The sequence below is a fragment of the Corvus hawaiiensis genome, chromosome 5 (genome assembly GCF_020740725.1).
Source record: "Corvus hawaiiensis isolate bCorHaw1 chromosome 5, bCorHaw1.pri.cur, whole genome shotgun sequence".
Lineage (NCBI taxonomy): Eukaryota > Metazoa > Chordata > Aves > Passeriformes > Corvidae > Corvus > Corvus hawaiiensis.
In genome coordinates this window covers 24,851,982-24,876,173 of record NC_063217.1, presented here as the reverse complement: position 1 = coordinate 24,876,173, position 24,192 = coordinate 24,851,982, and the positions used below count along the sequence as shown (strand labels likewise).

At 40.1% G+C, this 24,192-nt stretch overlaps 1 protein-coding gene across 7 annotated transcripts in view; it reads right to left on the bottom strand.

Moving 5' to 3' along the window:
- Positions 1-2,360: 2,360 nt before the first annotated feature.
- Positions 2,361-24,192, bottom strand: part of LIMCH1 (LIM and calponin homology domains 1) — a 183,539-nt gene continuing 161,707 nt past the window's right edge. For 4 of the 7 annotated variants that reach the window (XM_048302791.1, XM_048302799.1, XM_048302798.1 and 1 more), the window contains 13 exons: positions 23,428-23,542; positions 21,838-21,912; positions 21,102-21,130; positions 20,013-20,096; positions 18,306-18,398; positions 17,230-17,334; positions 15,729-15,865; positions 14,813-14,937; positions 12,872-12,995; positions 11,524-11,601; positions 8,886-8,994; positions 7,928-8,030; positions 2,361-5,422 (listed from right to left, as the gene is read on the bottom strand). In XM_048302791.1, coding sequence (XP_048158748.1) covers positions 5,397-5,422; positions 7,928-8,030; positions 8,886-8,994; positions 11,524-11,601; positions 12,872-12,995; positions 14,813-14,937; positions 15,729-15,865; positions 17,230-17,334; positions 18,306-18,398; positions 20,013-20,096; positions 21,102-21,130; positions 21,838-21,912; positions 23,428-23,542 — 1,203 coding nt within the window. In that variant the 3' untranslated portion in view covers positions 2,361-5,396. The remainder of the gene's footprint in view (positions 5,423-7,927; positions 8,031-8,885; positions 8,995-11,523; positions 11,602-12,871; positions 12,996-14,812; positions 14,938-15,728; positions 15,866-17,229; positions 17,335-18,305; positions 18,399-20,012; positions 20,097-21,101; positions 21,131-21,837; positions 21,913-23,427; positions 23,543-24,192) is intronic. The other 3 variants (XM_048302792.1, XM_048302795.1, XM_048302796.1) reach the window with 3 other exon arrangements.

The window sequence follows — 24,192 nt, the reverse complement described above, 5'->3', positions numbered from 1 at the left end:
CATGCAGTGAAGCAGATGGACTCCATGGACGAGTTAACAGTGACTTATAAGATTATCTTAAATAAGGGAGAGGTTTTCTTCCTAAATGGCTTAAAACCCCATATGCTTTGGGGTTTAGCTAGCTTCACTAGCTACTCTTGCAGAGCATGGGTTTTTCCGTAAGATCTACAGAGCAGCAGCTCCCTCTTGCATGTTTAACTGATGCTACATTTTATAAAAAATATGAACTAGAAAAGAGACACTCCCCCAACCTCTCAAATACCACCCCCCCCCCCCCCCCCTCCCCATACCATAGGACGAGTCACATCCTGTCCTGTACCTTCTATCTCTTTTTCTTGGGCTCTTATTACTTGAAAAACTTGAGCAGCTTCCAGTTTAGTCATTTCCCCTTATCAGGAAATTCAGATGAAATTACATTCCCACCGGAGGCTTTTAAAACTATATAGGACCTGTTTGCCTTTACAGGAGATATTTTACTGACATTTTTGTTTTCCCATCCAAGTGGTGGTCATCTGCACACTTTGAGTGCCCATAACCCCTTCTGATTTTCACTGCAGATGTGTCTCTGTCATCTTGTTCCCCAGTTACCCAACCTGGTAAAGGGGAGAAAAGGACAAGCCTCCACTTTGCAAAGTTTATTAAGTAACTACTTAACCAGCCTCCCATTACCAGGAAGGGGACCCATCTGAAACCACATCTTTGCTAAACTGGGCAGCAAGAACTGTACCTAAAGCTAATTTTCTAAAAAAAGTGGTAGCTGCCTGCTTTTAACTATGCTCCAGAAGAGTTTTCTGGATAAGGATTACTCACAAGGTAAGCAAGTTACTGATGTTCATCACCTGTGCCTAGAGCCTCCCACAGCTACCAGCACCTGGCTGTGCTCACTGATGACCAAAACACCTGCTAAGGAGAGAAGAAAAATAAGCAAAACAAAGTGGGTTGAATGGAGGAAACTGAGCCCTTGTCCTGACAGTGCACAGTGGGGGGAAAGGGAGGGATGGAGGCATCACACCTGGACAGGATGTAGAGGAGACACATCCCTTTTTGCATGGGGTATCCTCTGCTCTGATGTTCGAACCTTAGCTGTAACAGCCCACTCCTCTCTCCCATCACCTCCTATTTCTTCCATATGCCCTCAGCTTCATCCCACTGCTCAGCAAGCCACTGTCCTCTCCTGGGGCATGCCAAGGCCCTGTTAGCACAGTGGTTTCTCTCGGGGCCCCCCAGGCAGCCTTTGCTACCTGCAGCTGAAGGTCCTGGGGAGATGAGCAGGTGATACAACTCCCCTTTTACAAGGTATTCAAAATTATTTTGCCAGGTGAGTGGACCCCCAGTGGTTCCCTTTTAGGATCATAAATGACTGTGCAGGTCACATTCATTACAAAATAGTAATAATAATAACGATAATATTACAAAAAATCCTACCAGGATTGCCACCATTTACCCTGGCTCATAAGGGTCACAGTGTTTGTCTGTGTGCCCAGCAGCCCTGGTGCAGAGCTGCTGGAGCAGAAATTGCTGCCTGACTGCCTCCAAATGCAGCCTCAGAGCAACCTCCAGTGGCAGCGAGCTGTTCCCGCAGACAGGGCACCGATGGCACTGCTGGGAATCCCAGCATGCCTCTGCCACCACAGAGAATGCTGGCCCTCACAGACACGCAGGAATAATGTATGACCAGCAGCACTGCCATTAAGGCACCAGGATAAAAATAAAGGAATGAATTAATTAAAAAAAATTAAATTTTCAGTACATCCCCATGACTCATCTAACAGCCGAGATGCTCTACTGGCACAGACCCAAACACGTCATCCACTTAAGACCCGATTAAAAAGTAGAAAAAGGGGCAGTTATTAGCTTAAAATTTTGTGTGAACTTTCTTCTGGTGACTGGACAAGTCACACACTTGCTGCGATTCAAGAATTAGTGAGATACCTCAGTACATGCAAAAGTGAGCACAGACTCCAGGATCTTTGCTACGTGGAAATGGAATTAACCAAGCACATATTTAGCATTGCCATATAGAAAGTGCTTTGTTGAGTGAAAGTCTGAGCCACAGTCCACCAACACTGATGAAAGATCTTCTGAGGACTTTGGGGTTACCTCTCTACAGTAAGCCTTCTCTGCTCATCTTTTACCACAACAGGCACACATGCTCTTATGAATAGAGGGCTACAGCTTACAGTGGCAATCCACAGTGCATTTTGCCATCTCAGCTACGTCCTTTTCATTGTCTCATCTCATATACTAAGTCCTGGGGAGCACAGCTTGGCTCAGCCTACCCCAACCAAGCAGTAGCCTCTACTCTGCAATCCAGGTTCATGCAACAGAAGTTAGTTATAATAAGTAAAATCAACACCACCAAAGGTAATCAACATTTTATTTATAAACATACATTTACTATAAAAGCTGTTGAGTTTTAGACAAGTTTTCCTAATTTCCAGAGGCATTTTAGAATAAATAAAATAAAGGGAAGATTAGCATAATTGGTATTCAACATTAGCCCCAGCTAGGACAGCAATCCTTGTCCCTGAATGGACATGCAGATAAGGATGGTCCTCTTCTGGTTCACCAACCTTTACGACATTCACTGAAAACTACAGGTGTACTGCATCAATAACACTACATAGCAAGAGTAGGGAAAAAATACACCATGAAAATGGGCTTGTAAAATACAGATGGGTTATGACACCTGTTCAGATTCTCTGAAGTAGTAAGAGGCTAAATAAATTCCAAAACGTCTAAAACCCATTACATACATCGTACTTGCTCAGTAATAATAAATCATTTTTTGCAACAAATACATTTACATTGCAGTTCAAATGTAGGAAAGTGTTATTTTTTTCTGTTGCCAAAGTTCCTGATTAGAAATGTATCATATTAATGTGTTTAAACTGGAAGAAAAACGAAAAAAAGTCTCAGCCTGAATGAATTTGCCATGTAAGATTCCAGACGGAATATAAAATCAAACATAAGAAGTTGGCATGTATGATTCAGGAAACTGTTGAAAATTATTCTGTGCTGGTGAATAGACGTTCACTGGGGAAAAAAATTGTCATCGTTGAGCGCTGCATCATTTCACTTTAAGTACAACCAACTTTGCTAAAACATGCATATACAAAACTACCTGATAGACACTGGGATCAATTCCTAAGCAGCTCCAGAGACCCAGTGATGTGTCTGCAGTGTGATGCAATATCCCTCCCCCCTCGTTCATGCACTTTATCCCAGCCATGCTCCTAAGCCTTGGGCACTTATCCCTACAGGAATGAGAAGCGGACCTGACCTCTGAGACAACCAACCCTTTGATATACTTGGGAACTGATTTGCACATCTAACTCTATCACGTGGGTGAAGCAGTGCTAGAGGTTCATATCCAACAGATGCACAAGCATGCACAGTCTCATTTAAAAATTAGGTTCAGACATTATATAGCCACATATCCTTAATGCAGCACATGGAGTTACACAGATGTACCGCATCAGTTACGAAATCTGCTTCTTGAATTTCCATGTTACGCATTCTTTGTGGAAAAATGTTATAACAACCACAAGCAAAGAGTAAGCATCCTTGTTATCAAAACCCTTTAACAGTAAATCATGCAGGTGGTTGATCAAAATACAAGATATCACTTTTAGTTTCAAAACATTTGTCTGATTTATTTTTTTTTTTACTTAAAAATATTCCCCAGGTGAAGTCCATAAAGGACTTCAGCTTTTTGGATTTATTGCATCCATAAGTCATTGCTGACTCTGTGCAACAGCTTTGCATTTTATAAGGCACAGTATTAAGGAAGTAACATGTAACTTTCCAGGAGATAGTCACAATGTCCTCCAATGACATCGCACGTGTGTGTTTGATGACACGCAGTTTTGCATGGTTACGCAACTCGCAAGCAATTGTCTAGCATTTCAATAAATAATTGCTATCTAGAGAACAACTCAGAATTATTGCTTCCCTAATAACCACTTCATTTCTATTTACCCACACATCAAAAGACAACAGATATGCACATAGATAGAAGAAATCTCTACTCATTTAGTTTTATTGTGGTTTTAAGGCAGAAAAAGAACTTTTTTCCCTCCATTTGAAGATATTTTCAGTAACAGTTTACCAAAAAGAGCTAGGATATTTTACAGTTACAACACATTCCCTAACTTTGTGTATTGTAGATACCTGCTGAACCCCTGTTTCAATGAGCTGCTGGATCACTTTAGTAAGGAGCACATGCTTAATCAAAGAGCATAAAGGAACACTGTACCAAACACAGGCAAGGTAGTTTTTCTGCCAGCCTCCTCCCTGCCCATCTTCCATACTTCTGGGTTTTGCTGACTATTTTTGGGTAGTGGATGGAGGAACACAGGCTCAAGGTCATCTAACTCTCTGCCCCAGGGGGTACCCAAACCACACGTGTTCCTCTGCATGAGATTTCAACCAAGTGTAATGTTTTCAAGTGAACGAGCAGATGTCCAACCCACTTGAATCACTGATTGGCAAGTTACATGCCAAAGAGAAAAGCTTCACCACAGCATCAAACTGCAACTCGGAGACTCACAACTCAGCCGGGTCTGCCTGCTCGGCCGCCTCTCCCCCACATCACCTTTCATTGAGTTTAATAACAATACAGGCTGCTGAACTTACTAAGAAGGATTGCTCCTGATGGGAATTTTTCCATTGTTAATGGTATGCAGTCTTTAGGTTTAATGAAGTAATCTTTATTTCAGAGAATATTAAACTATAGGCATGAACATTACTTGAGGTACACAAACAAAAAAATCCTATGACTAAAGGTGCAATAATTTATTTGTTTGACTTCTACCCTCCATTGAAAGTAATATAAACACAAAATGCTTCAGAATTACAGGATGTATTATCAAACTAGTCTCTGTATAAAAAAAGTTATAGCTTCAGTTATAACAGAGAAGTCGTGCTGTGATGTTTAGTTTTTCAAATGCACTGATTAGATGCTATCTTAAAATTACTTCTCAGCTCAAGTTGGCATATTCTATAAAGGTTCTGTAAACTTAAACTTTTTAATTGCTAGAAATATTAAAACAAAACAGCTTTATTGCATGTTTATTCTCTTATTACTTTCAAAAGAACAAGGTAACAGACTGGGTATCATAAGCATACCTGAAAGGTGGTTTTGTTTTGTTTTTATAGTACTTAGGCTTTGCCATCCCAAACACGGTCATACATATTTTGCAAATTTCTTAAGGAAGCAAAAAACAACGTATTGCATTTCAAAGGAGCAGGTGCAGCTTTGTTGTGAGTTTTTAAAAACGAGATGAGAGCCATCATGTCCATGGATTCAAGCTTTTACAAGTGATTGTCTGGAGGCAGCCGATACATATGAGAAGAGAGTTCCTTCTTGAAAGTTATTAGGACTGAAAGTCATGTCACAATGTAGTTGGCTGTCCAGCAGCTGGGTAAAAAAAAACCAGAACAAGTAACTGGTTACAAATTTTAATAAACAAACATAGATTTTCCTCACATGATCTCTATGATTTAAAAAAAAAACAAAAGCATCTGGAGTTACATATATTTGTGCCCTGTTTTTCCTTCCTCCTGCAAAGCTGGGGCACTAACTACTACAAAGAAGGATTCAGCATAACTCCAATGGAAATGTATTTTCCTTGCCACACATTGAATGCATTCTGCATGAAGTCTGATCTTATTTTACGCCCCAAGTACTTGTGTGTGTATTTATTTCAGGCTCTACAGCGGCAAAATAATAAAGCAAAGGACTGCTGACTCATCTTCAGCTGTGCCTAGTTTGTGTGACTCCTTGTGTTATTTGGCCATATAGGGAATCTCATTAATGTAGCTCTCACCTTTGACTTTGACACTCATCAACCTGTAACCATTCCCTGTGTTTGACATTGAATACAGAATTTCCTTCCTTGCGAGTTTTCGCTGAACAGAAACAACCTTCCAGTAAAAACCCCATCCACTTTTATCTGAAAACCAGAAATATTTTGAACCCTGGACCACTACGTAAGCCTTAATGCTTTTCTTGTTCTTTTTTGATGATTCATTTTGAACCAGAATTATCCATTTTGTCAGATAAGCTTCTGGGAGCCAAAATATTTAATCCAGATGTCCATAAGCATCTCAAAACAATACTGACTAATCCGAGGTTAGTTAGAGACCGTCACTTCTGCCCACTGCTGCACAGGTTTCAGATGCAGCCATGGGGGCAGGAAGGCACAAGCCATGCAATCAAACAACTGTTTTCATATTTTGCAGCATTATTCCCAGAACTGAAAGGCAAAACACTGACATTGCACCAGTTTATTCTTAATTTCAGGTGTGCAGTGCATCAAATTTTTGTTAAAAATTGGCAACTAGCAATATTTGCAGTTCTATCAAAATCAGTCCCTTTGAATTGTCAACAACAGTTACTGTAGCTGAAATTCAACTAACTGGATTTTGAGATTCCATATGACTGGTGGACACAGCAGGAAGAGGCAATCTGTAGTAAAAATTACAAACCCTTTGCCATTATTATTCTTCAGGAGCCATACATTTTCTCAAAATCTATTTCCTCTGTCATGGACTTGGTTACCATTCTGCTGGGTATGTACAAATGCAAAACATTGTTACATGAAATACTGCATACAGTTCTGTAACGCATTTTCTAGTAACACTGCTGTAGAAATGATGATGGAGAGAGTGATTTCTACAGCATATAAGCTGATAATTTATTAGAGCCTTCATCAATCCTCAAGGGACATCACTTTTTATTTAAGCAAAAAGGACTAAGAAGAAAAGGAAATTATAGCTTTTATACCTTCCTCTCTTTTTTGTGTAAAGATGGATGTGCACATCTGCATTTTAAGGGTCAGGACCTCATCCACATGAGGAAGGTTTATAGTATCAAGCATGAAGGGAAAAAGCTATTTATAAATATTTTGGGTTATATAAATAATGAAAAGTTGATAACATTCCTGAGCAGAATTTAAAAAAAAAAAAAAAAAAAGCCAAAAAACCGATTATACAATAGCACCCTCTAGCTCTGCTGATTGAGAAGTATCTCTTTCCTGAAGCATCAGAGAAAAAGTACCCAATCTTCTTCTGGAAAAGATAGGGAGGTACCTTTCCTACTCCTAGATTTCTACAGCCAGTGCTTTTGAGAGAGAAGAAGGGAAATAGTAAGTGAAAAGAGCTCTAGATGTCCACTTATCAGTTGGAATTGTAGGCAGTGAATATACCAAATAATATTTAACAGGAAGACAACAATTGCTTCTATTGTTTTCACATCTTAACTGTTTTCCACACAGTGGAAGCCAGCTGACCAGCACTGGTGACATTGGGGTGAAGCTAAAATGTTCCAGTAATTTGGCATCAGTCACAGAAATCCAGGACTCGGAAAGACATTTAGGTGACCTGCTCTAAGGCAGCAAAATGCATGAAGTTTTCTTTCTGACGTGCAATTGTCTGGCTCACTCTTCAAAATTAATGGTAAGCAACACTATTTAGCACATATCTGGGGATACCAACACAAGGATTCTCTACGAGTTACAGAATGTTCTTAATATTTTACATGACCATTTTGTCCACAAAAGGGAGTCCTAGAGACAAAAAATGGGAACTTCTCCAAACACAGGGTCCTAGATCAGGTAGAATTATCTACATTGTCTCATGCGATGTGAGAGATCCAAGCCTCCAGGTCACACAATATGCATGCATAGTATAGGCGTTTATGTTTATGCACAGAAATATCCTTTAAGTCTACTAGTGCTGAGCAGAGATCCTCTGGGCAAAGTTTAATGGGCTTGGAAATCTTTTCTGATATGAGAAAATAATTAAAATGGCATGGGAAGACTCCTCTTCCCATGGCGAAGAGCCTGAGTGTCAGAGCCAGACAAACCCACCAGTTAAAACCATGGCAACAGTATTGTTAGAGCTCCCAGTACTTGGTACTTACTTCTGGATCGGATATAACAATCGTTGCAGTTAAGAAGACCATTTCTAATCCTGACATCTGTGCCACTCGCTGCATCTCCCAACTGTCCCTTGCAAATGCCACACTGTCAGTTGAAGAACAGAGAAAGTAAGACAGACCACGCCCTACTACCTGTCACAACTCTTCCCAAATTTTTACTTTTGTTTCAGCAGTTCTTGGAACAGTGAGAAAAATACACCCCTAGAACTCAGCCCATACTCCTGGGGAACACTGCAAATCTGTAAGAGGGTTTTTGTAAAGTCAAAAGTGCTTAGGACTGGATTTGAGCAGCCTCCATTTACACAGAAGTGAAGTCTAATGATTATATGGGACATCTGACTTTGAGGTTGCATTCTGGAGCCAGGCCAGTTGTGATGGATAAAGCTTAAAGACGCCAGAGATACAGTCAGGGTAAATGTCTAAAATCAAAAAAGTCTTCACAAATGTCTAATATCAGTTGGGCCAGAGATAATGGAAATGGATACTTTCTAAGTTCTCTAAAAAACACTTCAGGTTATTTCCAAACTGAAACACCCCAAACCAGTCAAGAAATATTTCTAGTCAAAGCTTTCCAATCATGGGACAGATCAAAGACGGCTTTGGGACTGACTGTGTTTTTGGAAGGAAGAAAAGACCACCTAAAAAAATAACAAGGTAAATAATGTTATATTTAAAAAACAATGAGCACAATAGAGAAATTATATGATGCTTCCCCCTGTAAGTAAAGAAGCTGAGTTTGCTTGCTTGATCACAGGTTTTAGTCCAATTAACATGTCTGACTGCAAAATAACATATTAGTTATGTTATTTCCACTTCTTTACAAACACACTCAGACACAACAACCATGCAAACCCCTTGGCCCCCTCATTTTCAGTTTCACTTCCACTCTACTTGCACTGTGCATGACTCGAGATGTTTCTTAATAAAGCAAGAGACATACCCTGAAGCACTGAATATGGAAATAAAGCCCGAGTGTTTCAATAATCATGGCAGCTCCTTTTCCAAGAGGGAGACCACAGGTAGAGCAAAGCTTCTTCCCACTGACAGACCTAGGAGACAAACACGGCTGTAAGAACACAGCAACTGATGCTAAAATGGAGCCAAATGTTTAGATAGGTTTATCACCAGGGACAGGATGAGAGGAAGGAGCACTGGAGGGGTTTACATAAATACACATTGACCCTTCAGCCATGTTACTGAATCAGCCTGCACGTCTGCCTTCCAGACAGGCAAGCGAAGGACTTAAAATGCTTGAATGCACAGCAGCTCAAACACATTTCCCTGCCAGTCTGCTGTGCTAGATCAAGGGAGATGCAAGCCTCTAAACAAGCCTGGGTGGCAGGGAACCATGCCTGTGGATTCCTAGAATCACAGAATGGTTAGGGTTGGAAGGGACCTTAAAGATCATGTAGTTCCAAGCCGACTGCCACAGGCAGGGAGCCTTCCACTAGACCAGGTTATTCAGAGCCCCATCCAACACCTCTAGGGATGGGCAGTCCACAGCCTCTCCGGGCAATCTGCTCCAGTGCCTCACCACCCTTACAACAAAAGGTTACTTAGACCTAGTCAATGCCACAGCAATTCACACAAATTACCTGAGTCAGACTCTCAGCCTGGGAATTTTTAAATTTGTTTACAAATGGACTTGCTCACTGCAAATCAGAAAACAGGGATGCTATTCTTGCACCCAAACAAGCTGGTGAAGTCAATAGTGACAGCATACAGACCAGGCAGTGGCTGACTCATTTCAGCTTGGGCTGCTGCAGCCCCTTAGTACTACAACTAGTTAGACAAAACCTGAAATTGCATCTCCATCTGCAATGCAAAAAATACTTCAACTCACTCCTTCAGCAGTCCTGTCTAGACCTCTCTCATAAATCTGCAGTTGGATGACAGCTGGGTGTCAGGTTCAGAGCCTGAGGTTCAGAGCCTCAGGAATAACTGGTGCCCTTTTTCATAATGGTTTTAATAGCAGTGCAGGTGCCCACTTCTATGGGTCTCACACTCTTCCCTTCCCACCTGCCTGTCAGCCTGACAGAACTGATGCCTGGCCTAGTGAGATGAATCTGAGACCAAAAGGGATCCCCTGCCGTTATGTGTCATCCGTGCTTTTTTCAGCCAGGGCTGAAACTAGGAGAGAAACTTTGCGATACTTCATGAGTTTTGAGAAGACAATTTGATGAAATCCTACCCAGATAAGCAAGTTTACAATCTCTTGCTTTAAGGTTTTGAGGCAGCAATATTATAATAAGCCACCAACGGAGACAGATCTGGACTGCAGCATAACAAAAGAGCCATTTTGGAAAAAGAAAAAAACCCAAAAACCAAAAAAAGAAGGAGAGAGAGAAAGAGAGACAGAAGCAGCAGAAAAGCTCATCACAATTAGAAAATTGTCCTTGCTTCTACTCTTGAGCCCACGATGTACACAGATAGCACAGACACATGACTGTCTTGTCGCTTCATTATCATTATTCCTTTTAGAATAACTTCGCTGTTGTTTTTTTCTCCACTCCTACAACCTTAACCCTTCTGCTTCTGTGTTATTCCTGAGTTCACCTTTGTTTTTTCTTCTTCTCCACTATCAGAGTTACTATAAGAGCATCTTGAGAAATTTTTAAGAGTTTTCTAATGTTTTAGAGGGAAAATGAATTACATCCCATCCATTGTTTACAAAACTAAGATTTATTTCAGGAAAAGATCATGGAAAAGATTCTCAGATCAGAACATAGCTGCTAAAAAATATGAAGCAGCTATCACAACTAGCGACCTTTAGCAAGGAAATGATCTGCAATCCTACCAAAACTGCAGCTACAGTTAAAAAAACATAATAAATTGTTCATGTAAAAAATTCCCAATAGCTTCATGTCAATGCAAGCGACATCAGAAAGAGGGCTTTGCTCTGCAACGTGAAGAAAAATGTAATTTAAATAGAAAGAAAAACCTGCTGTGTTCTGTGTTGTATTACTTCACCCTATTTAATAAGCAAACTGATTTTAACATACCCCAAATTATCAGTGATTTAATCAGGCTACAGTTAACATTTATTTAGAGTTGGTACACGTAACTCACTGAAAGATGTACAGATTGCTTGAGAGAATCAAATCTCTAAGAGATTAGCATGATTGTGGGCAAATTAAAAATCAGCAAAAAAGCAAAGTGCATTTCTAATTTGGAAATTAAAGAAAGAATTTCTTTTTAAATCAGCAAGTGACAATGTCTCAAGCAGACCTTACTCCTGAGCATGTGACAATGAAGACATCCTTTGGCTTAAGTGCTCTGATCTCACACTTTGACTGAAGTTTATACTGTCCCATTTCAATTTTATTGAAATTTCAATGGTCAAGCAGAGTTCTAAAGCTGCTTTCTGAACTGTGTTATTTGAAAACATAATACCATTGAAGTAGGCAAGAAATATGGGAGAGGGAGCTACATGTTTATCCCATGGACAGTTATGAATTGCAACATTTAGCAGACTTAATAGTGCATCCACATAATACTAATGTGATTTTCACTCTGGCAGTTCACCAGCAACTACAAGAAGTGTTTGGTCTGCAAAATTCCTTATTGACCTTTAGTACCTGTTGGGTGACTGACTCAGAGCAGCAGGCGAGCAGGGAGATGACGGCCCAGATTGGAAGTTCTCATGATAGCCTGCCCTAAAATACAGAAGAGAAGATGCATTACTACAGCTGAACAACAAATAAAAACAGGTTTTGTATGGAGAAATTCGAGCTAGTGAATTTCAGGATTTTTGGTTCTGAGTCTTAGTCTGCTCGCTGCTGCTCAGTCAGGGAACTCACAAGGTAATCAGCCATGTGGAGATTCCTGCCCACCCCACCAATCCATCACAGCTCCCACCATGATGAAGGAGGGTTAAGCCAAGTCACACCACACCACACCACACCACACCACACCACACCACACCACACACCACACCACACCACACCACACTCTCTGTTGGCCCTTTACTGAGTAAAAAGGAAGCTACCAACAGTGAAAAGTCCTTTATTTTGTTAATGGTTAATTTGTATCCAAGCTACCCTGCAAAAGTTTGGTGAGAAAAACCATGGTTTTTGTTATCAGAAATCATAGGATTGATTCAAACTCTAACTGCTTAAAACAGTTTACAGATTAAATAACAATTTTCTCACACACACAAGCAGTTTATTACGAAGAATAGGTAATCAAACCTCAATCTACATTAGTTTTGACTGGATATAACCTTCATAGAGGTAACAGGTTCTGCAGAAGACTGTGTTCATTTGTATGCTAATGAAAACAGATGTTCCTTTCTCATTACACAGGTACTTTTTGTAAATATTAGGCAAACAGCTCCCACATTTACCAAAAGAATTGGTGTTACTGCTCAGTAAGGCTTACTCAAAAGCACAAGGCAAAGCAGCAAAGAAAGAAGACCTCACCAAAATTTACAGCAGAAAGAAAATACTACTCTACATGTATCTTCTTTTAAAAGGTATAATCTTTAAAGGACTAGAAAGTAGCAATCGATGTGCGTTTGGAAGATGGGGAATGAAGCTACTGGATATCAGCTTCAAAGAGGCAGACATAACCTGACATTCCCACTCTCATATTTAGCTACTTTTTAGCTATAAACGTTTGTCTCAGGAACTTAAAACAAATTAAGCATATGAAAAGTTATGCAGATATATGCTAAAAGAGCTATGAAGAAAGAGGAGAGAGGCATGTAGGAGGTGTGCTCCCTCATGAAATTAGTAACTGTGGTGCCTGTAATGAACAACAAAGTGGATAAATGTTAGCAGTCTCGATGGGAAAGCCAGACATGAAGGGTGTCTTCACACTGCAGGACTAATCAAACCCAACCAATAGAGAACGCTGAGCAGGAGTGTAAGGGAGAACAGAGCAAGTAGGACTTCTCTATCTTTTCAGTAACCTTTATGTCCTCACCTCCTTGCTTCCCCTGCGGAGCTCAGTTGCTGTCCCACAGTCTGGCCCAGGAATGGTCTCTGCCGACTGTCTTCTGTGCACTGTGGAGATTGCTTTGTCAGCAGCTGCTGATTCCAGGAGATATCTACAAGAGGTAGGGAAAACTCAACATTTGAGGCAAAATGCTTTTGTCAAAATTTATAGACCATCATGGCTTGTGGGCACACCATAAAGGAGAGAGGTGTACTGTTCCGTAAAACAAACTCCTCAGAAATCCCCCACAAAGTCAGAGACAGGCTTTGGTACATCAGCAGATCTCTGTGGAACATCGTTCCTTTGCATTACCTTCACATAAACGTGACCTACCCTGCTGCTGAATCTATTTCTGAAGGGGGAAAGGGCAAAGTCAAACAGCCATCCACAAATAACACTTGGGAAAATGAAGTATTGTTGTCATAATGAAGGAAACACCCAAGAGACTGAAACTTCTGTGGTGCCAGGGGATCCAAACTTCTCAACAGCAAGAGTTAAAGGGATGGTATAGTAATTGCTCTCCATAAACCTACTGATAAACAGTAAATCCTTTGTAATTTTCTTCTGTGCTTCAGATGGCTCAGTGACAATAACAGCCTCCTAGCAATAAGCAATGATCTGTGTGATGTCCAGGCAGCCAACCATCCTATCTTTGAGAAACAGTGCATTACCTGGACCCTGCAATGTGAATTTTGTGGCTCACAGGATGGGGAGAAGCCTTACCCTGCCATGCGCCAACCACGTGGTTTAGAGAATGAAAACTTTGCTGGGGCCTATGAAAGGCTTGTTACCTATTTTTGATGTCAAGGCAATAAACCCACATGCCTGATTATTTAAGGGCTTAAGAAGGGAGCAAGGATGGATGGGGTGCTTTAAGAGGCAAGAAAGGAGCCGTAAGAATACTTGCAGGGGACCAAATTGTTGAAAAGAACCTAGAAAAACCCTGAAGCAGGGTCATTAGCAGAAGTAGTTGAAAATTGTCAAACCCGTTAAGTTTGCTTAATCACTACTACAGATCCCCAAGGATGTGTTGCTGGGTGATATATATTCAGCTTTCTTTCTTTGTGCAACTTTTATCAAAGCACTAACAATACAATAAAATTGAGACAAGGAAAGCAGACCTACCAAGTTTAATAGACTGAATTTGCATTTGGAGCAAGTAATAACACTGAAAACTCTTCCATCCACAGACACTTCATTTTTTAGAATAATGAACTTTTATGCAGGACTGAAAACAAAAATCTAAAACTTGATTTCAAAATTTGCATTCACTTTCTGTCTTTAGTCCTACTTATTTACTTTCCAGTGTTCACTTATATTAGGTAGATAATGATGTTAAATTCGTGAATTGACCTTTTTTTAAAGAGAGACCCTCATGACAGCAATGCTTTGGGGAAATTCCTTCCTTCAAAAACATCAATACTTATGGGAGCTAAAAAAATAAATTAACTTTAAATGTCATTAGACATTTCTAATGATGAAACTGAGGCAGGTGTCACTTTAGGCTTGGCTTGAAAATGTTACATATCACATGTAGTGATTTTTCCTGGACTGAAACAGACATAAAGAATCTAATTAGGTATCAAAACACAAAATAAGTGTTGGAAATATGCTCCCTGTATCAAGATAAATCCTATATGTATGTACGATTATGTAAAAGATTAAAGATAACCATTTTAACTGCTACTGTGAACATGCAGGCCTATAAACGAGATATCTGCTGCAGAAACTCTCATCTCTGATGAAAACAAGAAGAGTTTAAATTTCACCTTAACATATTCATCTTTGCTAACATAAAATAAATTTTTAGTCTGAAACATTCCAATTTTGAAGATATATATGTACTGTCAATTTCCAAAATTTTTGAGTTAGATTTCTGCCTGATTTCTGTCTGAAGGAGAACACATGCATAGGAAGTCTTACTCTCACCCTGAGTCAGTGGCAGATTCAGCCTGGCAGGTGAGCTCCGCTCCATCACCGGCATGTGGTGCTCCTGTTCACTTCCTCCTTTCAAGATACCAGTCTCTGGGTATCCTGAGAGCACTTTATTTCCACTGCCAATAAAAATAAGTCACATTGTATAAATAAAGCCAGGAAAAAATTCACCTAGAATGTAATGGCAAAATCAGACTTTTGACTATCAGCCTATTTTTTACAAAAAGATTTTTGTTATTGTGTCAACAACGACAATAACTTCAGTGAATTAACAAGTTTGTCTCCCAGTAGCCCAAGTCTTCCTGCTTACCTTAAACTGCCACTCAGATGTGCTGAAGATTATTTTGGATTTGTGGAAAATGGATTTGTGGCTTCTTTGACAGAAAAAAAGCTTTTATCTGTGTTCTCTATACAGTGCTCAGCATCATTAGATGCCTCCCCTCTTTTGTGAAACCTGTTAATTATCAGTTAAGCAAAGTCCAGGACTTTAAACAGCATCTGGCAATTTTGGGTATGGCACTTCTGAGATAGCCAGGCAATTTCACACAGGTTCTGAGTGAAAACAGCTACTGCTCCTTTATTCCTTCAGATGACTTGTGAAATGTACACAAGACACAGAGCAGTGATGTACAGAGATGTCTGAGCTGTCTAAGGTCTGATCTGGTCGCTGTGACAGCCTCTTGGCAAAGCCATACAAGGAAAAGACAAGCCTTCCAATATGCGCAACTAGCCCTGTGCGGTGCCACACGTGCGCCAGCCTGCATGGCCAGTGAATATTGATCAGGATATATTGTATCCAGGCCACCGGGTGCTGGCGCTCCAGCGTCAATCGTGGGCACATGTGATATCCCAGAAGCCAACAGAACACAAAGCTCCACAGGGTTATGAAATGCTTAGGGTTAATACATACCTCCTCTTTTCTTGCCAGAGCTCGTTTTCCTTGCTCTTCAGAGATGGCATACTGTCCTGCTCCCAGAGCAGCTTTTTCTGCTTTGTACCTTCTTTTTGTTTGCCTTCCTCTGGAAAGCTGTTTGAATCACTTGAATTCTAGAAGACAGATGAAGAGGGAACAAGGAGCTCCCTTTGAATTTGGCATTGGCACACACGTGGGAAAAGTACAGGCTGTCCCTAGATATATTGTGTTGATACACATTATCAAAAAGGACATCTCACATTTATATAGTAGAACCATTTGATCCTGGTAAGGCTAACTTTGGATTTAATTAAGGCTCTAGCTGAAACAGCAACTAGTTGGACTAAACTGAGCATGAAATAAGTTAGGGACCAATTATGGTGTAAAGGATGGCAAATTAAAACTTTCCATTACATACTCTTTGGCAGAAATCCTTGAATTACTTTGAGAGTCTAGACACTCTCCCATTGGACTTGCGAGGACTTTGTGAGTGGCCTCAGCTTGTTGTCTCTGCCTAGGAGCAAAGCATTACTCACATGCACTGGGCATCCTCAAAGGGCAACACCAGTACTACTTCCAAAGTGGTGCTGGAGTGGTTCATACCAGACTCGTGGAGCTTGAGTAAGCAATGGCATGAGATCCTTCACTTCTGGGTGCAGGCAGGGTTCTGACTGCTGCATAAGCAACTCCACCAAGGAAGTTACTGCTACACAGCCAAGTGGAAAATTGGCCATGGCTGATGGCCCTGCACCAGGGTGAGTGAGAACAGGGGGCAGGAAGGGTGAGAAGAGAACCAAATGATACAGTACTCCTAATCCTGAAGTTGAAGGGAAGAAGGCAGATGACTGGGTGCAGGCGCCTTACGCAGGAGAAAATTATGTCTGTGAATCCCACACTTACTCTACTGTGATCTCGCCTGGGGTGTCATTCTCTGATCTCTGCAAACACTAATTTAATTAGATGCTAGATGCACTGAATTAAACATTCTGTGCTGCATGAGTAAAAAAAAAAAAAAACCCAGAGAGTAAACATTTCTCTGTTTGTTTTGCTGCTTTCTAGGAGGGATGATGGGAGAGAAAAGGAGGAAAACTGGGGAGGTAGGATTCAGTCTCATCTGAGATATATATAAAGCATTATATTACATTCGAGATTTTGGATTCAGAGAAAACACTTAAGGTTTTGTTGGCTCTGGAAGATAATAAAAAGAAACAGATCTTTTCACAGCACCAGTTAAAGAAGAGAGGCAGCTGCAGAGAGAAAGTTATCACTCTCTGCTCTAGTTGAAAATGGGATGGTAGCAGTTTGCTTGGGAATACAGCTACTCAGTTGTGAAAATCTGTAAGTTACAGCACTCTGAGGTATCACTAGTTAAAGAAGGGACCCAGGGAATACCCTTACTCTTTCTGCTCCTAGACTTTGATAGCCTTTAGCAAAGGATTAAACTTTTCACTAAAGATGTCTTACTCTTCAGTGCCTTACTACTCCATGAGAAACTCACCAATGTCTTGTTTCCTTCAGTGGCAGAGGAAGAAGAGGAGAGGAGCTCAGCAGAGTTTGAAGAAACAATGAATGGAACTACAGTATCCTCAATTATCTTGCGTTCCTAAAGAAAGAGGATCAGGAGAGAGTGGGGGTTAAAAATACAGAATGTATCTATGAGCTTATGAAACACAAAAGGAAATGAAGGTTTGGCTATGTGCCATATTTAGATGGCTAGATAAGGACTTGTGGTACTAAGAATAATGGTAACACCTCAATTTTTAATTTGCTTCAAGGTTTTGCACTTCCATTTCTTTTACCATTGCCATAATTGAGATGGAATTTACAAAACAGGAAAGAATATTTCACTTGGCATGGAACTACTGTTTCTCACAGCATCAGTGTATTAAGTTTAATATAAAAATATGAAATTACCCTTGGTACATGAAAAACTTATTCTGAAAGTTGAAAAAAAATTTCTTTTTTAGATCACAAGTATGTCCCTCAAGCACAATGAGAAACCATTCATTGACATAATGCATAGACAAACTTAAAATATAAATATTTTCCAGTTTCCTGCAATAATGACCCACATAAAACAGAAGAAAACCACTATCTTATAGATTGTTAATATTCCACAACTGCAAGCTTTGAACACCTCCTGTGGATTTTAAAATTTTTTTAAAGGCCAGTTACAAAATACCTACATGATCAAGCCCAAGGCAGACAACAATTTCATCTGGAGTTCCACCAAGTCTAGGCACTGAGTATATGCCAAAATACACAGGGCTCTGCCTCTGGAGGGAACTCTGAGCGTGCCCAGACGCAGCTGTACTGACTCACCCAGACCTGCATAGCAATTAGACACCTCCACCTTTGCGGAGGTGCTGAGGATACCTGTCCAAATATTTAAATATTTTTCCTCAACATCTACAGCAGTGTTTAAGAGAAACAATCCTCCTGAGAATTCAGCCTTAAAGAGCCTTTTAATTAATTAATCTAGGTATGGGACTATTTTTTTTTGTTTTACATGAGTGGGTGCATTTAAATACAAAAAAAAGGTCAATAAACAAGGTCCTCCTTTGAGCATTATACCTCCTCATAGTATCTACGCTCCTCCTCTTCAACTTCCCTCTGGGCCTTTTCCCATTCCTCTTTCAGCTTGTCCTGCTCCTTCTGATACTTCTCCTGTATATGGGTAGAAATGCAGGTAAATTCAGAGCATTCAGTATTAGGAATAAATTGTGTAGTATCTCCACACCAAAAATGAACTTGCTAGAAGTGGTTTAATAAGAAATAGGATGAAAAAAAAAGAAAAATTGGAAACATCCATGGGTGTCAAAAAAAGCTTATTTTTCACTTTCCCCACTTTTTTCTAGGACTCACATTTAACACCTTCAAACTTCAAGGAACTTTTGACACATTAGAAGAAGTTTAATTTGTTAACATTTTTAAAATCTTTGGTCAGAAATTAAGTTTGTGATCAAAAATATTAGTAATTCCTTGTTTATCTTACTGTATTAAGTTTCAAAAATGTTTCACAGACCCTGAAACACTGAGACAACGGTTGTACACTAAAAACTTCAGCAAGGTAGCATACAAATGAGCAGGTTTTGCAGATACTGGTACTAATTTAAGAGATATGCCAATATAATTTAAGAATGATGAATAACTATGCAAGTTTAAAAGATAAGCGAATAGCGTGTAAAGGTTTGAAGAGAGTAAGCTTATAATTAGCCAAGTAGGTTATTTTCTTCCTTGATGGGATGATTTCTTAAGAATTGTTTTCACAGCGTTTTGCACAAAAAAAAATCTCAAAGAGGTGTTTAAAATTGTTTGCCAGAACTGGTTTGAATATGGAGAAGAATGGTGACTTCCATTTTCCTCTTAACCAGTTCCAATGTCTGTTCAAATTGGAAACCACATCTGCTTAATCCAGAAGAGAAGCATTTATTATTGAGAGAGCACCCACATGTGCCAGAAATATTATGAGAATTTTACACCATTTTAAGAGGTGCAAAATTGGTGACATCAAGAAAGCACAGAGACACACAAGTCCTTTTTAAAAGATTAAAAGACAGCATTTTATTACTCTCTATCCTTTGACAGTTGTTTGCTCTTCTGTTACATGGAAGAAAGATATGATTTCTTTGGGATCAAAGCTAATCACAGTTTCAAAAGACACTCCTGGGAAATTCAGGTTCTCACGGCCATTGTATTTCCTCCAGCTAGGACACAAACCTAGAACTTTTAGAGTTTACTCTACCATTAGGCAAAACTAATGGTTGTCTTGAAGATACTTCCCTCTCTCACAAAACGCTCTCAAACCCAAATCCTTTCATGTCCAAACTCAGTTTGATATTTTCCAAGAACAACCTGTGAACAAAGCAGAATTCTACAAAAATCTATTAAGACCATCATTTTAAAGAAGAGTTGCACAGGCATCAGGGTTAGCAAATTGTCAGTCTCGACAAAGCGTGTCCAAGTAATTAAGTGTTTTGTAGTCTGTGCTCAACATAATTTAAATGTAATTGAGGACCAACACATTTGGTTTAACTCTGCACTGGATTGCAGAACCAAGCCCTTTTGGTCTTTCCATGGAGTGGGGAAGGGAGACATGAGAGTGCCTAAACCACAGAGAACATGTGTGTGTGTGTGCTCATTTATCACTCAACTGCCACAGAATTCACTCAAGGATCCACAGAGGATGTGGAAAACATGACACAAAATGCCCAGCTTTTGTCCAAAGGGACAATCCAACAGCTGAACCACACACTGGAAGACATACAGTTTCTTCCCTACCTGAAGCAAGCGTTCTTGCTCATGCTGCCACCTTTCCTGGCGCTTTCGCTCTTCTTCTGGATCCCAGGACCAAAAATTGAAACGCTTACGTGAAGGAAAACCAAGCTATTAGACTGTGACACTGCACTTCACACGGCTACCAGAGAAAACTGCACTTTGCCTGATTAAGCCTGGCCAATGATGTTACAATGGGAAATTGAGAACTAGATAAGGATTCTCTCAGTGAGCAGACAATATTCTTGGCTTCACTGACACTTGGGATTGCCCATAGGTAGCCACATGATAAAAAAATAATTTGGTTTGTGAAGAAAGGCTTGGGAAACTTCAACTGAAGTGGGGAAAAAGAACCTAAAGAAAGCTCTAAGCAGCACTGAACAGAGCCACCTCCAGGGACTCAAATTTAAAGAACATACATATTTTGCTTCTCTATAACCTTCTGCACAACATGAAAAGCAGTTTTAGATTGTAAAAAAATATTCTCTCATCTTATGTCTGCTAGCACAACAGCCTATAGTCTTGCTTTTAATTTTTATCCATAAAGAAATAAATCCTCAGGCTTCACTAAGGATCCTAAGACATGATGCGTTTAAAATTGTTATAATCAAGGGCAATTTTAGACAGTTGCTGTCATATTCCTTTCCACTATAAGTATTATTTGAATCTCATAGGAAAAGATTATGTCTATTTCTATATGACAAACAGAATGTGAAATACTGTGTACTTCAGAGTAGCATTTGTGGTGTGTTGGTTTTTTTGTTTCATTGAGGAAACACAAGAATAATGAAGTCCTTTCATTTCTACGCATTTAAAATAGAATGGTTAATTTAGAATTACATATTATTTTGAGATTGTGAAGCTTTAGTGGCTCCAGCAACCAAACACTGTATATCTAGCTCCAGATAAGAGGAGAATGCATGAATTCCAGATTCAGACTGTGCCTTGATTTGGGTTGTACTTTTCCTCTCACATGTCCATGAGAAAAAAAATCTTATTCTGGTTTAGGCATGTTACAAGACAGTTTGCATAAAAAATTAATTTCTGCTAAACACAAATTGCTAAACCAAATAATAACCCAAAAAAGGTACTCACATTTGATTTGTCACCACTATCAGAATCAGCTATTAAAAAAACAGAACAATGAAAGATTAAATTTAACACAGCAAAATGTCCTTAGCCTGTAAACAAATCTACACTATATCTGTATAAAAGAGCTTTATGTTAGTTTCCTATTTGCTCCCACAACCAAATGCAAGGACTAATTGCAAGAAAATAAATCAGAAACCAGATTACACCCATCACCAACAAAACTACTTTTTATCTGGGTACAGAGGAGCACAATATTAACTATCAGATTCTACTCTACCACTAGCTAATGCCATCTACTTCTGGCCACAGATGTTAGCAGTGTTCAGACACCGAGTGTTACCTACCTTGATCTACTTTTCCCTTCATGATTCAGTGCAAGGAAGGAAAAAGTACAGCAATGCTAAAAGAATGGGACTACACTATTCAAGAGCCACAGTTACGAAGAGAACCATTGCCATTTTCTATCCAAATGTCTTTGAAAATTAGACTGATTTAAAGAAATTAAGAAAAAGGTATTTATAGGCAAGGGATTTCTTTTGGGTGCCTGAAACCAGAGCAACACAACAATGTGCAACCCAACAGCTCTTTGTCAACTGTGCAGCAGGAATAGAAATTTTCTACGAAAGCGAGAGGTAGAACAAGTCCCCGTGGTCATCAGCTTTCGCCCCAGCCCCACGTCCGAAGACACCTATGGCTGGAGCGGCAGAAGGGCTGGAGCTGCTCTTAGCGCCGCATTTACCTGACTGGGAGAAAAACTGTGAGCGCCGCCAGTTGTTGCGAACCCTAAGCGGAACCATGGCCCCGCGGGGCAGCTCTGCAGGCAACGGCACGGAGACAAAACAAGAAACAGCGCGGTCAAAAGGCGATGACAGACTCTCAGACCTCAGCCACCTTGGTCATGAGAGGGATTTTGTCTACAGTCGCTTTGGCCCACGGCAGCTAATTTACAGTGGACCCGAAGATCACACGGACTGTCTGTATTTAAATGTTACTTTTTGCAACATGCCACCTGAACTTACACGAGAGCTCTAGCACACTAATGCAAGGGCAGCCACTCCTTCAAGTCTTTGCACGGTGCTTGCATTCATTCCTATTGCAGATACAGGTTTTAACAGATTTTGCGAGCCTTTCAGTGCTCTATATGGTGTGAACACTAGAGTGCAGCCAAGTGTTTCAGCACCAGTCAGAACACAGGCAAGAGACCTATGACCTGTTACTTGATATTGGGTTTGATTTGCTTAACATAAAACGATATTGTTCTCGAAGTCTGCTTGGGTAGCACCTCCCCACTAAAAAAAAAGTGAGAATTCCATTCCTTTTCAGACAATCACAGAGTGGTTTGGGTTGGAATGAACCTTAAAGATCATCTAGTTTCAATTCCCCCTGCCATGGACTGGGATACTTTCCACTGGATCAGACTGCTCAAAGTTCCATCCAGACTAGCTTTGAACACTTCCAGGGATGGGGCATCCACAACTTCTCTGTGCAACCTGTTCCAGTGCCTCACCACACTCATTATAAAGAATTTCTCCTAATATCTAATCTAAATCTGCATTCTTTCAGGTTAAAGTCTTTATTCCTTCTCCTATCACTACATGGCTTTGTAAAAAGTCCCTCTCCAGTTTTTTCACAGTGGAGCACCTTCAGTAGTTTTAATCTTGAAAACGTTAGGCTAACCAGTATATTACCTATAGTTTAACAAGCTAGGAAGTTCTTATGGGAAAGAAAACTTCAGGGAAATTTTTCTCTCTTTCTTCCACAATACCCACATAAAATGCAGCTTTAAAATAAATTTTAAATCAAACTACTAAACATTATCAGTCTCAAGCAAAACTTTGTCATGAAGGCACGGGGAAAAAAGGGTTCTGCATTGCAAGAACTTGTGCTGGGCAGTGGTCAAATTCAAGGATGTGGCCAGATATGTGTATTGTTCATCTATGAAAAGGAGCTCCACAAGAGCAACTGAGTGCAGAATTTATTGCCAGAAAATTTTATCATGAAATAAAACCAATTGATAAGTCATATTCATCTGTGAGCAGCAGTATGTAATACTCATTGACATAATAAACCCTTTACTGCTAGGCCAAGTAAATGCAAGATAGGGCTCTTCCTCTGCTGTGTCAAATTTCTGCTGTTGTGTTTAAGAGGAATAGCCAGAAGAGTCCTTTGCATCAGAGAAGCCACACTACCCATATCAGTCAATAAAAATAGAAAATAAATGTTTTAGCTCCAAAACCCTCCAAGCTATCGATTAAGCACTTCTCCCTGAACGTCACATGCCCATATTCAGCTACTGTCTGGCTGAGTTTTCCAAATGCTTCTTGCTCACCTTGTAGACCAGAATTATGCAGAGTAACTTGGCTGGTCTCCGGTAGTTTCTTTAAAAACGGCAGCACTACACTCCCCTTTTCTTCCAGGGCTTTTGCTTTCATCACCTGTTCAGACATTTGGGAGCAGAAAACGGTATTTAAAAAGCAACAGGTTCAATCAAAGGTTAGTTTAAACCCTTTCTACTTATTTTCTGAAACAACATTACCAAAGATGAAGCCTCTATCTCCAGAATTACAACATGGAGTTGCAGTACTGAAGTCCTGTAAGTAACTGCCAGCTGTTTCCTGTTGACATTCACACTGCTCTGCACACCAAAGTCAATCCTCTACCGACATCTAGCTCACCAACATCTAATTCACCTGACAGAGCAGTATGGTCACAGCCATTTGTCACCTCTACCACCACCTGCACTTGTTCAGCACTTCAGGAGGACTAAGGGGTTAAGCTCCACGGTCTACACCTTCTGGATACTCTGCCCTCCCAACAGGTGGTGGGACTGGGGTTTGTAGGTTAAGTTCTCATTTCTAGTCCCACCAGTTTACAGGTTCAAACACTACAAGCAGACACGTGGAGTTCCTTTTGAGGGGGAACTTTCTGACGACCACAGGATCTGGCAGCTGAAACCATCCTTCCGGGTCATGCTTTGAATGAACTCCTGAAGTGACATTATATGGAGAAAAATACCAATTTGCACAATAAACATTTCTGTGTAAGATCTTTCTCCTTTTTTTTTTGTTTTGTTTTGTTTTGTTTTCCGCTCCCT